General features: G+C 41.4%; 1 protein-coding gene across 1 annotated transcript in view; it reads right to left on the reverse strand.

The window, feature by feature from the left end:
• Nucleotides 1–13,225, reverse strand: part of SYNPR (synaptoporin) — a 287,178-nt gene that overhangs the window by 96,306 nt on the left and 177,647 nt on the right. The window contains exon 3 of the mRNA XM_046644722.1: nucleotides 7,866–7,990. Within this exon, the coding sequence (XP_046500678.1) occupies nucleotides 7,866–7,990 (125 nt within the window). The remainder of the gene's footprint in view (nucleotides 1–7,865; nucleotides 7,991–13,225) is intronic.

Raw genomic sequence — 13,225 nt, forward strand, 5'->3', positions numbered from 1 at the left:
TAAAACAGCATGGCTTCTCCCGCTAGCCCTTTATCTTCTTAATTTCCTCTCAGCATTGCCCATGCTGTTCCCTTTGCCTAGAACATTCTTTCCTCTTCCCTTTAGAGTGGTTTAAATGTTATCTCCTCAGGGAGGCCCTTCTGGATCATTCTATATAAGTAGGTGTCCTTTAACCCTTTCCACCTCCACCAACACTTATTTTACATTTCTGTACAATGTTCACCTTCTTAGAAATTAACACCACTGTAAGTGTGTGTGTGTATTCTTTGTCTACTTCTTTCTTGTCTTCCTCCCATTCCCATACGATTGTACATTTTACAAAGGAAGGGACTCTGTCCACTTTACCAATCAACACCTCCCAAGTGCCTATTATAGTTCAGGGCCTTGTACACTGTAGCTGCTCCATAAATATTTACTGAAAGAATGGATAAATGATACAACATGAGGTCGTTCACAGATCTAGGAAAGATGATTAAAGAGTCTCTCCATTGTTAGAGGCCATCGGTTGGCCACCCATAGCTCTCTGGCACTCATCATGTTTGTACACAATGATGACTTTCTAATGCAAGCATCCAAGATCTCCGCCTGAAGGCTTTCTCGGGCTGCAGGTGCAGGCTTGGTCTGCACGCAGTGCCAGGGAGTTCACACCTGCAGGAGCAGCTTTTGACCAATGGCCAACACGAGTTGGTGGATAATTACGCTAGCTTCAACACTTGCCTGACAGAATCTCTCTGAAGCACATTATCCATGATTTCCTAGAAGTCTCAGTCGCCCCATCTGTCCATGGTGGTACCTTGCCCACCAATCCACTGTTTACTGGCTTTCTTTCCTTCCCTGTCTTACTTCCCCATTCCTTACTGGTGCTTCCAGGGGTCACCTGCCTGCCAAGAAAACTACAAATCCTTGTCTCAGGGTATGCTTCTGGGAGAACCAAAACTAATACATCCCTCTACCTGATTCCCCACCACCACTCTCCTTTTGGGGAAATGTTGCAACCTGAGTGTTCCAATCTAGCAGTTCTACAGGTTGGGCGGGGGAACAGTGGGATGGGAGTGAAGCAAATTAATTTTTCATTCACGGATTTTTTCATTTAACCCATTCCATGCCAGCAGCCATTGTACTACATTTTCTGTGGTCCCTGCAGACATTCCCTACAAATGATAGCTTCTCATTTCATTGCAGAAATCTCCAAATAGGGCTGTCCTTGTCTTTGGTCTACAGCTGTATTCTGGTGACAGTTTCTTGCACTAGATTTGATTAATAATACTATTAATAATATCAACAACAAGGATGATACAGTGATGATCAGTGAAGACTTGATGTGTGCCAGGCTCGGTTACACAAAGAACTTGTATGACCTAATTGAATGATCACAACTATTTCCCTCTTAACAATATTTCTTTCTTACAGTAAGGAAACCTAGGCCCAGAAAGGTTATAACTTGCCCATCCACTAGGTGGCAGAGCTGGGATCTGAAGCCCGAGGTTTGGCTAGAGATACACCATTAACCCTTTGGCTACACCACCTTCACATCTCCCCAACTCTCTGCCCCATCGAACCACCAGGTCTCATCACACACAAAATTTATTTTAAGGTACAACGTTAAAATGAGATACTGCAGTTATAAAGTTTCTGAAATTTTAGCCAAAAAGAGTGAAACCCTTCGGTAATGAAAAACAATAAATGAACGCTTAAATGTAATTGCAAATACAGCACTTCCTGAACACAAGATATAAAAAATTGCAGCCTTTAACACTTTCATTTTCCCCAAATTGGGTCTTAAGGTAAAAAAGAAAAAAAAATTATCACCGCTGCTCTAGGGTACGGATCTTAGGGAAAAATGCCATCCCCTCTGACAGAGCTAGCATTTCTAGACAATGGGTGAAACTCCACAGTTTCCTGGCATCTACCACCACCTGGCCCCATGTTTCCAACAGGAGTGGGTGAATCACAGAGCAAGTGGCTAGAGTCATGAAGAGGAGAATGGTGCTTATGTAGCAGTGCCCAGCTGAGCAGCCCCAGCTCGCCCTTCCCTCCATACAGAAGACCCCTCATCGGATTCTGTTTCAGGGATCACAAGGATCTGACTCCAAGTCTCATTCTGCCATCCCACTCATGCCAACCAACCTCGGGAGGATCATGCTAGTGCTGCTGAGCATTCTCTGTTCTGTCACTTTGGGAGGCTTCCATTCTCTCATTAGTTTAATGAGAAAAGAAAAATACAGGCCCGATAATAATAAAGAGCAACCCAGAAAAGCAGTAAAAATAAGAGCTAAAAGCAAGTTAATAAATGTGAGACAGTTAAATATGCACACATCTTTTAATGCTTGCATATTGGGAGACAGAGGGTTGGGGATGCTTCCATTCTGGGTAAAATATAACATAATTAAGGGGTTATTTTGTTGTCCTGAGGGTAATTTTGTTAATTAACTAGGATGAGTATCTTTTTGAGCTCTCTATTTTTAATTATGCTTTCTTGATTATGAAAGTAAAAATAATATACTAAAAGAGAACTTATTGAATGCCAGGCCTTGTTTTAAGCATTTTGCGTATATGACTCATTTAATACAACATTACTATAAAATAGGTAACATTGTCTCTGTTTTACAGATAAAGAACAGAAATGGAAAGCAATTTTCTCACCATCACACAGCCAGTAAGTAGCAGACTGGGGATTCCAACCCAGGCACTCTGTCTCTAAAGTTGAAGATACACTATGTTGCCTCAGTGGATTAACAGTGTAAAAAGTTTTAAAAGCTTATTGTAGAAAATCTGTAAAATGCGGACAAGTGTAAAAAGAATATTTGACTCATTCATAATCTCACCACCTAGAAATATGTTAACATTCTGATGCAATGATCATGACATAATCTCTGTAAATATGATTTACTTTTTGTTGTTTGGCTATCCTATGAGAAAGGCTGTATGGTTAATCACCAAACTTGGAGAACATATTTGGGATGGACTGACTTAAAATATAGACTATGTCTTAAACAAAATGCATTTTGCGGGCCCCATGGTGTATCGCCAAAATCTGAGCAATCATCTATTTTCCGAAAATCCAAAACTGAGGTTGAAGTACACGCTACTTCCTGGTTGTCTCACCTCTTCCCCCTCTGGCTCTTCTTGGTCCCCTCAGTCACTCCTCTCCTTCTTTGTTTCTTTTAAGTGTGGGCCTCCCCCACAGCTTAGCCCTATGCTCCCCTTCTTCCACTCTCTTGAAGACCTCTCTTTTTCCAGGACTTATTTTCCATTTCATGAAGATGATTCTTACACCTCCATTCAAGTTTCCCCTCTCTCTTCTCACACGGGGTTTAGCATAAAATTTCCTGAGAGAAGACACCTTACACTCTGCATGGTCAAATCCAAAGGTATACTCTCCGTGTCAAAATGGATTTCCTTATTGGCCTCTTTTTGCCATCTTTTACTTCTTCTCCCCTATTTAATCATTTGGAAATTCAATGTTTTCTAAAAACTTTCCAAAAACCACCTTTCTACCTCTATTTATTTTGAGGACGATTAGCCCTGAGCTAACTACTGCCAATCCTCCTCTTTTTGCCGAGGAAGACTGGCCCTGAGCTAACATCCATGCCCATCTTCCTCTACTTTATATGTGGGACGCCTACCAAAAATGGCTTTTGCCAAGCGGTGCCATGTCCGCACCTGGGATCTGAACTGGCAGACCGTGGGCCACCAAAGTGGAATGTGTGCACTTAACTGCTGTGCCACTGGGCCGGCCCCTCTAATTTTATTGATGACTTTTCTCATCAAAATTTTTTGCTCTACTCACCATGTTTCAAACAACCTGAACACTGCTTTCTTCAGTTTTTATTCAAATTAGATACATGGAATTTATTGGTAGAATATATGAAATCCAAAAGTCTGGATTTGCTTTTCTATGTGATGTTGACCAAATTTCTCTCAACTCAGTCTTCTTAATCAGAATAATAGTAACCCTCACAGAGTTGGTGTAATGATTACATAATATAAGATACATGAAAGTGGCTAGCACAGCGCTTGGCACATTATGGGCTTGCAGTAAGTATTTGCATATCTATTCATTCATTCCCCACTCTGACCCTTCAGATGTAACCTTTGTCATGGAAACTTTTGTTCCCGTGGTGCCCAAACTCTCTGCTCTGACCTCTTCTATCTTTCGTCTGACATGACTCATGTGTAAATGCAAGGTGTTACTTGGCATTCTTCGAGTAGGGTTTCTCCAAATATATTAACTTTCTTAAAATAAGAAACCGTACTTCACACTTCTGTGTATAAAGTGCTAAAATATTGAATTTGGAAGCCTCCCCCCACCACAAATGATCAAGCAAGTTTTTACCAGATTATCACATAATAGTAGATGAGAAAACAGCTAAATATTACTTGTTCATTTTAATCACAAATCAAAAGGAAAGTCAGGTGACAAATGTTCTATTTCTATAATAAAACGATATATTGCTGAATGCAAATTCCTTCTGATATAAATATGAATCAAAAATACATACATGTGGTGACATAAAGGAGTTACACACTTTGGCATATTTATCAGAAGCAGCACATGAATATTTTGTAAATTATCTAGCATTTTCTAAATTGACATTATCCTACATCTGATACTCTGATAAAAGAGTTTAGTAGCTTTCTTTGATCTGTCATTGCCAGACTAATTGTTTTTGTTTGAAGGACTTGGCATTAGAGTTTATTGTCTTCCTTGTGTTTGTGATAAACTGAATAGTTAGAAGCTGATGAATGCACTTATTTTATCTCTAAGATTATGATCAAATCATTGGCATTGGGTTATGAAGTTTTAGGAGAAAATAACTTTTTAACGATTTACATCAGCAACATCTTGCTTACCCAACTTCTTCTAAAATAAATGACTTCAAAATAATCTGTATAAATTCTAGACGTGGTTTCTTACTAGCGAAATCCTTCCCAAAAAGATAAATGCACAACATTTTAAAGTATCCAAATGGACAACTGAAATTGCAACTCTAGTAAAATGGAGCCTCTTTGAGTGGTATGTCTTCCTAGATGGATGTTAATGGGACAAAAGTGCAAGACATCCTGTGAGATGAGTAGGCTAACCACAATTCCTTAACAGCAGATAGCATGTTGTACACATGTGGTAAGCAGACTGGCATGAGCTTTCTTGCTTTTTCTAGAACAGTGGTTTTTAAATTGCTTCTAGGAGACCTAGGGTTCTGAGGAGATATTATGGGGGCTGTAGCGCGGTGGGTGGGCGATGTGTGTGGTAGGGAGAGGGCTGAGGAGGACCAGCTGGATGCTTCAGGCTCGTTTCCTCCCCTGCTTCAACTTTCTCAATGACTCATGTCTATTTTATATACAGAGCTTCTGAGCCAGGTACTGTTTGGAAGAAAAGTTCTGCTACTGAAAAAACAGTGGTTGACCATCTTTGTTTCAGAACCCAAGTAAAAATCTTTCTACGAGCAGGCCATTACACTTAGACATGGCAACAAACATTTTTATCCAATTTTCTCAGTTGTCTTTCACTGGGGCAGGAATATGTCTTGGGAAGAAAATGAAGAAGCCCAAGGCTAGAAACTGCTTGCTTGATGGGTCTTTTCAAATTGTACACTTAGCCGAGGATTACATGAAATTAAATATTACTCTACTCACCATCCTCATTCCAACCCAAACAGGTCTCTTGATTTCTCTCTTCCAGTTTGAGAAACAGACCGAGAGGCCTACACTCAATGTTTAGTGACCTGTTGCTCTTCAAATCTTAAGAAATTGACTTTCAAGTCATCTGCTGCTACCACATCTCTTGGTGGGAAATCATTATAGAGGGTAATATAGGCCATACAATTTCATGATTAATGTTACTAAGCATCCCATCCCTGCTGCCCAACCATTGCCAGTTCTTATCTCCTATCCTAGGTCCCAGCCATTGATAATTCATATCTCCTGTCTTAGATCCCAGCCATTGCCAATTCTTATCTCCTATCCTAGATCGCACGTGTGGATCAACGAGCACACATTGGCTTGGCCATTCTCCATTAAAGCCAAGGAGTTCATTCAGAACTTTCAGAAGAAGGGAGGCGCCCAGGACCCCCACCCCCATTTCCACCAGCACAGGAAGCTCTTATTACAAAATCACCAGGATTCTATGCTTACTATTTCTGAACTTTGGACTCTCTTATTAGTTAGGAGAGTATCTACTTGGGCAGAGGTGTTTGCAACTGAAAACTGCTCAGTACATTGGGATAAAAGCCACTTCCCTGTGATTCATTGACTGTGAACTGAGGCACTTTTGTTTTGGACTAGGAAAATTTCAGTAAGTCAATATATTAAGGTTGTATTCCATGACATACAAATCCTCTGAGATGCTCAGTGAGAAAGAGCACCTGTGGTCAAACATGTTTGGGAAACATTGTGTTTCTCTTGGTGATTCAAAATGCACATTAGAAGGGCAAAGTGCTTAGAAGTATTTTTTAAACTTATTTGATCATGTAATTTTTAAATTGGCCTTCCTCTTTCTTTTCTTTTTAGAAATATTAAATATCTAGGGCTCCACGGGAAAGAGTTTGGAAAATACTGTACTTGCCAATTTAAGTAAAATTTTTAGGGGTCAGTTTCTACTTTTCTCTGTAATTCCAGAGCCAGCACCATGTCTGGCACAAGATGATTACTCAATAAATGTTTGTTAAATTGAAGTGAACAAGAAACTATGTTAATAAGATGCCAAACATTATGTTGAAAGTTCTTTTCAAAAATCACACCAGTTATGGGGCTGGCCCCATGGCGTGGTTAAGTTTGGCATTCTCTGCTTCAGTGGCCTGGGTTTGCGGGTTTGGATCCCAGGCACAGACCTACACCACTTGTCAGCCATGCTGTGGTGGTGACCCACATACAAAATAGAGGAAGACTGGCACAGATGTTAGCTAAGTGTAAATCTTCCTCAAGCAAGAAGAGGAAGATTGGCAACAGATGTTAGCTCAGGACCAATCTTCCTCACCAAAACAAAACAAAACAAAAAACTAAAACACCAGTTATTTGTGCCAAGTAGTTGGCAGTTTTACAGAAATAAATTATTTTAAAATTAAATTCAATTAATCTGCTTTGGGTATAAGGATCAGAATCACAAGATGTCTGATTTGGGATAAACCCTGGTAGGTGACTAGTCATCATTTTATAGACAGGGCACAGACAAAGATAAGGTATGATCTTTCAGACTGAACTCATAAAGAGACTGAAAGAATTATCTCAAGTAATTTAAGCATAGTAATAGAAATGTGAGCTCTGGCCTCAACCTAGGAGGGCTCAAATCCTGACTTACTGGCCGAGGGAATGTGGGCAAACATATCTGTGCCTCAGTTTCCCCATTTGTAAGTGGCGATGGCAATTGTACTCCCCTCTAAGGGTCATTGTGATGACTAAATGAGATGAAACAAGTAAACAGCCAAGTACAGTACTTGGCAGATGGAAACAATATTAGATATTAACACTTAATTGATAACACATTATCAGCCAAGATTTCATAGTCAGTATGAAATTAGAGGTGATACTAATTCTAGAGAGAATTTGGGAGACCTGAAGATTGGAAATATGGATGGGGAGGAAGACATTGTATAACTGAGGTCTCTGTATTGATAGCCCCCAATCCTGGGCCATTTGTAGCATTTTTTGGAGGAAAGTCAATTCTAGTTTGAAAGTACAACTCACAAATCCTCCCAGGGTGGAGAGGTAGGTGGGTATTTTCCTTGTTCAGGTATTTTGCGGGCTCAAGTAGAATCCTTTCTGTTTACCCAGGAGTCCCTAGGAGACTGCATTATTTTTTGAGGAACCACATCAAAAAGACAGTGTCCTCTCTGTGAGGCCAGCGAGCAGGAAGCACCACTCCCTACCTGAACGGGTAGGCGAACGCTATGTCAATGCTGAGGTTACTTTCGGTCTTGTTGACGCAGTCCACACTCAGCCGCAGGGCTCCAGAATAGCCACCGCATGTTGCAAATGCAAAGATTGCAAAAAGCTGTGGAGAACAAAGAAACAAAAGAGAAGGCGGCTATTAGAACGATGCTGATCTAATGAGATATGTCAATAGGAGTTCAGTGTCTGGATTGAGAAAGGTTATGGTTCTTCTGAAATGCGACACCATATTTGGTTCAGGCTGGAAGATGGAGGCCTGGATGATAGTAAGAACTGGGGAGGTGGTGTCTGGCAAGCTGGAGTAATTACGCTTGGACAAAAATTAAACACAAGGAGAAAATGTCTGTGTTTGAGTGTGTAAAGAGCTGTCATGCCTCAGAAGGTACAGATGTAATCCCACATCATGGCGTCTGGAAAGCTACGCACCAAGGGATTAATGAAGGATGTCTCCTGGTGGAAAGAATTTGGGGAGTCTCTTTGCTTTCTTCATTTTGTTTATCTATATTTTCTGCAATGCTTAGCCCCGGGGGTCTAGTAGTTAAGATTCAGCGCTCTCACCACCGTGGCCCAGGTTCATTTCCCGGTCAGGGAACCACACTACCCGCTGTTGGTTGTCATACTGTGGTGGCTGCATATTGCTGTGATGCTGAAAGCTATGCCACCAGTATTTCAAATACCAGTAGGGTCACCCCTGGTGGACAGGTTTCAGCAGAGCTCCCAGACTAAGACAAACTAGGAAGAAGGACCTGGCCACCCACTTCCAAAAAGATTGGCTATGAAAACCGTATGAATAGCAGCGGAGCGTTGTCTGATACACCGCTGGAAGGTGAGAGGGTGGCACAAAAAGACCAGGCAGGGTTCTGCTCTGCTGTACATATGGCTGCTATTACAACAAATTTTCTGCAATAACCATGTTCTATCTTTTGGAAAATTATAGATTTTTAAAAAGGCATAGTCAGAGAATTTTAGAGCTTAAGTGTTGAGGAAAAGTAGGTGAGTATCTGAGAGATGCTATTTCACAGCAGAAAATCTCAGTATCTGTTAGCCTCAAACCCCCTTGATGGTTACATCTCTGTGTCAGTTGCTCTTTCTAAGTCAACTATTAAAAGCTTCCACTGGTTACCAGTTAATGCCATAGTCTATTCTGGTGTAGAACATGGATCTGTGGGAATTAGATACTGAAAGCTAGGAGCAGGAATTCAGAGAAGTCTTCAAGAAAGAATATACATCTGGGAGGGTGGGGATGGCCTCAGATGGGAAGTAAGCAACTGCCAGACTTTGGCCAGTCAGTTCGGCTAAATTCAGAAGACTTCCCCCTTCATTTCCCAAGAAAGTCAATCAAGTGCATTTAACACTAATCCATGCTGTAATACTCCCATTTATTTTGTTTTAATTCTGGAATTCAGCTTCTTGCAGTAGCTTGGGGCCCCTGTTAGGAACACTAGCTCACTTTGCCCAATGAGGGGAGTTGCTGTGTAAGGGTTGCGTGCATGGGCTCTGGAATGTAACCGTGGGAAGGATGCTGAATTTCCCCATGCCTTCGTTTCCTCAATAGTAAAACAGCATTGATATGAACTCCTCCGGGTCATTTTGCTATTCATGATACGAGGTAGACAGTTGCTGTGGACAAGAAGGCTGCTGGAGCTGGCAATGTCACCGAATCCATTCAGAAAGTTCAGAAGGTGAAATGAATGTTATCCATAACACCTGCCACCTCACTCTCGTGGTGGAAGAAAAGCCTAGAACTGTTTGTCTCAATTGGCTATTTAACTTTAATAGGAAAAGACTGGTTAATGATAAAACCTTCACAGGGAAAGCAATATTTTTTTGGACCATTTGTGTGCATGTAGGTTTTGTTATTCATTTTTAAAATCAGTATTTTAGAAACAGAAACAACTTGACCAAAAGATATAATAGATGTAATAAGAGCAAAATGTGTTTATATGTGTTAACGTGTGTAAAACATTTAGGATAGATCCTGGCACAGAATAAGCGCTTGATAAATGTTAATGAATATTATTACTGTAAATAGATGTGGATGAGATCTTTGGTAAGATGTTCCAGGCCATAAAATAGGAAATTTAGACTCACTCCCTAGCTAAATCTATACGAACATCAGCCCGAGGGAACCAACATAAGAGCACACCAGAAAAACTCGTCTTTTTTGCTTTGCTTGCTTTTCTTCCTAGTTTGCTTCACCGCTGGGACTTGAGGAGGCATCAGAAGCTACTCTAACTCACTCCGCAATCTGGGGATGATGCACAGAGAATGCCAGCGCCGAAGGGAACCTGCTCTTTACCCCTGTGGTGTGGATTTGCTCACTATGCATGACCAAATGCTCACTTTCTGTCAGCTCCTAGTATTGGCAGGAAGAAGGAGGAAGTGATTTTAATTGTTCAATGCTTAAATCTAGGTTTCATCATATAACACTGGATGTCTTGGCCCTTTGTGCCATGTCATGATAGTGCCTTTGTTAAGATTTCTTCCAGAAGAAAGAATGGAGTAATGGATCCCAAAGCCTGTGCTATGGCTGTGGATAGCCCTCCCCCATCCAAGCTTCCTCATCTGTAAAATGGGGATATCCTCTGTATCTTCCAGAATCACTGAGGGAATTAAATGAGATGGAGTATGTATTTATGTGCAGCCCCACCCCCCAATTCACCCAGAGATTTGTGTGGTATTTACACATGTGCACTTCTCTGGGGTGAGCGCCCTTGTACAGTGAAGGTAAGGAATAATTGTCCATTGTAGCCATTATTAAGTACCCACTGTGGGCCAGGTATTGTGCCCAGCACTTACCATATGCAATCATATTTCCTCTTGACAACAGTGTTGTGTGCGTGTGTGCATGTGTATACGTGTGTGTGTATGAAGCTTAATACTCCTATATTAAAAATGTAGGAGAGTAGCATAATGACTTCAAACAGTTGCATTTTTAAAAATTCCTTGAAACATTAAAATTATTAAGTTTGAGTTGAAGGACATAAAGACAAATCTTGTTAATTTTGGCACTTAATGGCTATAAAGAAACTACTCTTGGCTTTAAAGTGCTTTAAATACAGCAAAGTATTATTAAAACTACCATGAAATGAACTTAACATGGAATGATAATTATGTATTTAACTAGTTCAAAATGTTACATGCATGGAAAGAAGGCATCAGACTATCGAAACCACACACACTACTAATTTTTCTTTTAACTTCTATGGAGCTCTGAAAACATGAGACATGGTATTTGAGTTAAATATGATATCTATAGGCTGTCTGGTTAAGTTTCTCCCTTCCCCATAGACCTCACTGATTAAAGGGAAATCATACTGTGTGACCGATATCAAATTCACATGGGTTTGATGAGGATTAAACAGATAATGTCTGTATAACACTGGAAGAGTCAGATCCTGCTGAGTGAATAACGTATTACAGGGCTGGTTGATTTCATGTTTGGGAGACTGAAATCAACTTCTTCAGAGTCTAATAGCCAGCGTCCTGGCCCTGTAATTAGAATACATCAAGACCTAGCGGAGAAAGGGGACTGAAAGCTCTTTTGGACGTCAAAGTTCTCTTGGTGTTGCAGAGAAATGTAGAATGGGAGGGAACTTTGGAAATCCTCCCACTCATTCCCCTCCCATTAGCCCGCCCAGCCACTCTGCCCTAGGTAGCAGAGTGCAGCAGTTCTGGAGTCAGGCGGACCTGAGCTTGAGTCCTATTCCTAGACCCTGAGCAAGTTATTTAACATCTCCAAAGCTCAGTTCCTACATCTATTAAATCAGGACTAATTCACTGGTTTATTCAGCAGATGTTTTATGGTATACTTACCATGTGCCAGCTGGTGGGAAACAGAAAGACAAAAAAGTCAGAGAAAAGACAAAGAGAAAGAAGGTCCCTGCCCACTCTGGAGCTTAATGCCAGATGGAGGAGACAGAACTGAAAAGAAATAATTACAAACTGTAAGTGTTTCAATGGGAACCTATTCTACACAGGGAGTTATATCTGAGGATGTCATATTTAAGCTAAGACCTTGAGGATGAAAGAGAGGAAGCCACACAACAGGGGGTGGGGTTGGGAGAAGTGCTCTGAGGGAACAGCTTAAATGAAAGCCCCAAGGGAAGAAATGCTTGACAAGTTCAAGGAACCAGTGGAGGGTCAATGTGGCAGCTGGATGGTGAAAGAGGTTGAGGATAATGATATTTCCCTTACATGATTTTGTGTCCATTACCTGAAAGGATACATGTAAAGCATCAGGCTCACAGCCCTCAATAAACATCAGCCCTTCTTCTCCCTCTCCTGCTGCTACTACTACACTATTACCACTACACTATGGAAGCAACTGGGCACTAGAGAGGAAAATTCACTGGCTCCAACTCAGCTGGAGCAGAATCGGAAATAGAATCCTTGTCTCTAGACTTCCTGCATCAGCATTCTTCTAATTAGCTCGAGAGCAACAAGAGGAACAATCTCCGGCCACCTGGTAGAAGGAGTTGACTGTCAAATGGTCCAGTCTTCTTGCTCAGAAATGCAGCATGGTGCTTTAGTGTCCTGAAGTTCTCCACGTTTCCCCTGAGTGTCTCACAAACATACCTGCAAGCTCACCAGCCAAACAGGATGAGTGCTTCATCCTCTCTTTCTCCTCCCTCTCCTTCCTTCTCTCCCTCCCTTCCTTCCTTCCTCCCTCGCTGCTTTCCTTCCCTCTTCTCTTCCTCTGTTCCTCCCACCTGCCTCCCTCCCTCCCCATCTCCCTTCCTCCCTACCTTCCTTCCTTCCTTCCTTCCTTCCTTCCTTCCTTCCTTCCTTTCAGTTTTCACTCTTGATGGGTGGAAGATTTTAGAAGGAGGATCTTGGGAGATGTTTTAAAGAGACAGAAAATTCCTTAGATTGACAACTGTTACTCTGAGAGGCCATTAACACCAGTAAGAAGAAGGTTTGTGTGTTTTGTAGATGTTTGGCTCTGCAAGACTAATGCTAATTCCTAAGACAGACAATATCCCCTTCTGGAAGATGGAAAAGATGGGAAAACTATGTTATGCAGCCAAGATGGAATGAGAACTGGAGGTGAGTCCTGGAAGTCTAAGGAGGGAAAAGAGCCCGAGGAGAATCTTGACTGGATGTGTGGGGTGTAGAAAGATGAGAGAGAGGGACTCGAGAGAAAAACCTCCATCTGAGGCTGACTCTGTAATGACTACAAGCAACTTGATGACAGATGTAAAGGGATGGCATTTGTGTGTGTGCACATGCACTTATGTGTTATTTTCTCCAAACTTTGGGCTCCATGTGTTGATCCTCAACCAACACTGCCTTCTTTCTGGTAATAGAGTCTACTTGCTCACCTTTATAGACATTG

Source organism: Equus quagga, chromosome 1, assembly GCF_021613505.1.
Source record: "Equus quagga isolate Etosha38 chromosome 1, UCLA_HA_Equagga_1.0, whole genome shotgun sequence".
Taxonomy (NCBI): domain Eukaryota; kingdom Metazoa; phylum Chordata; class Mammalia; order Perissodactyla; family Equidae; genus Equus; species Equus quagga.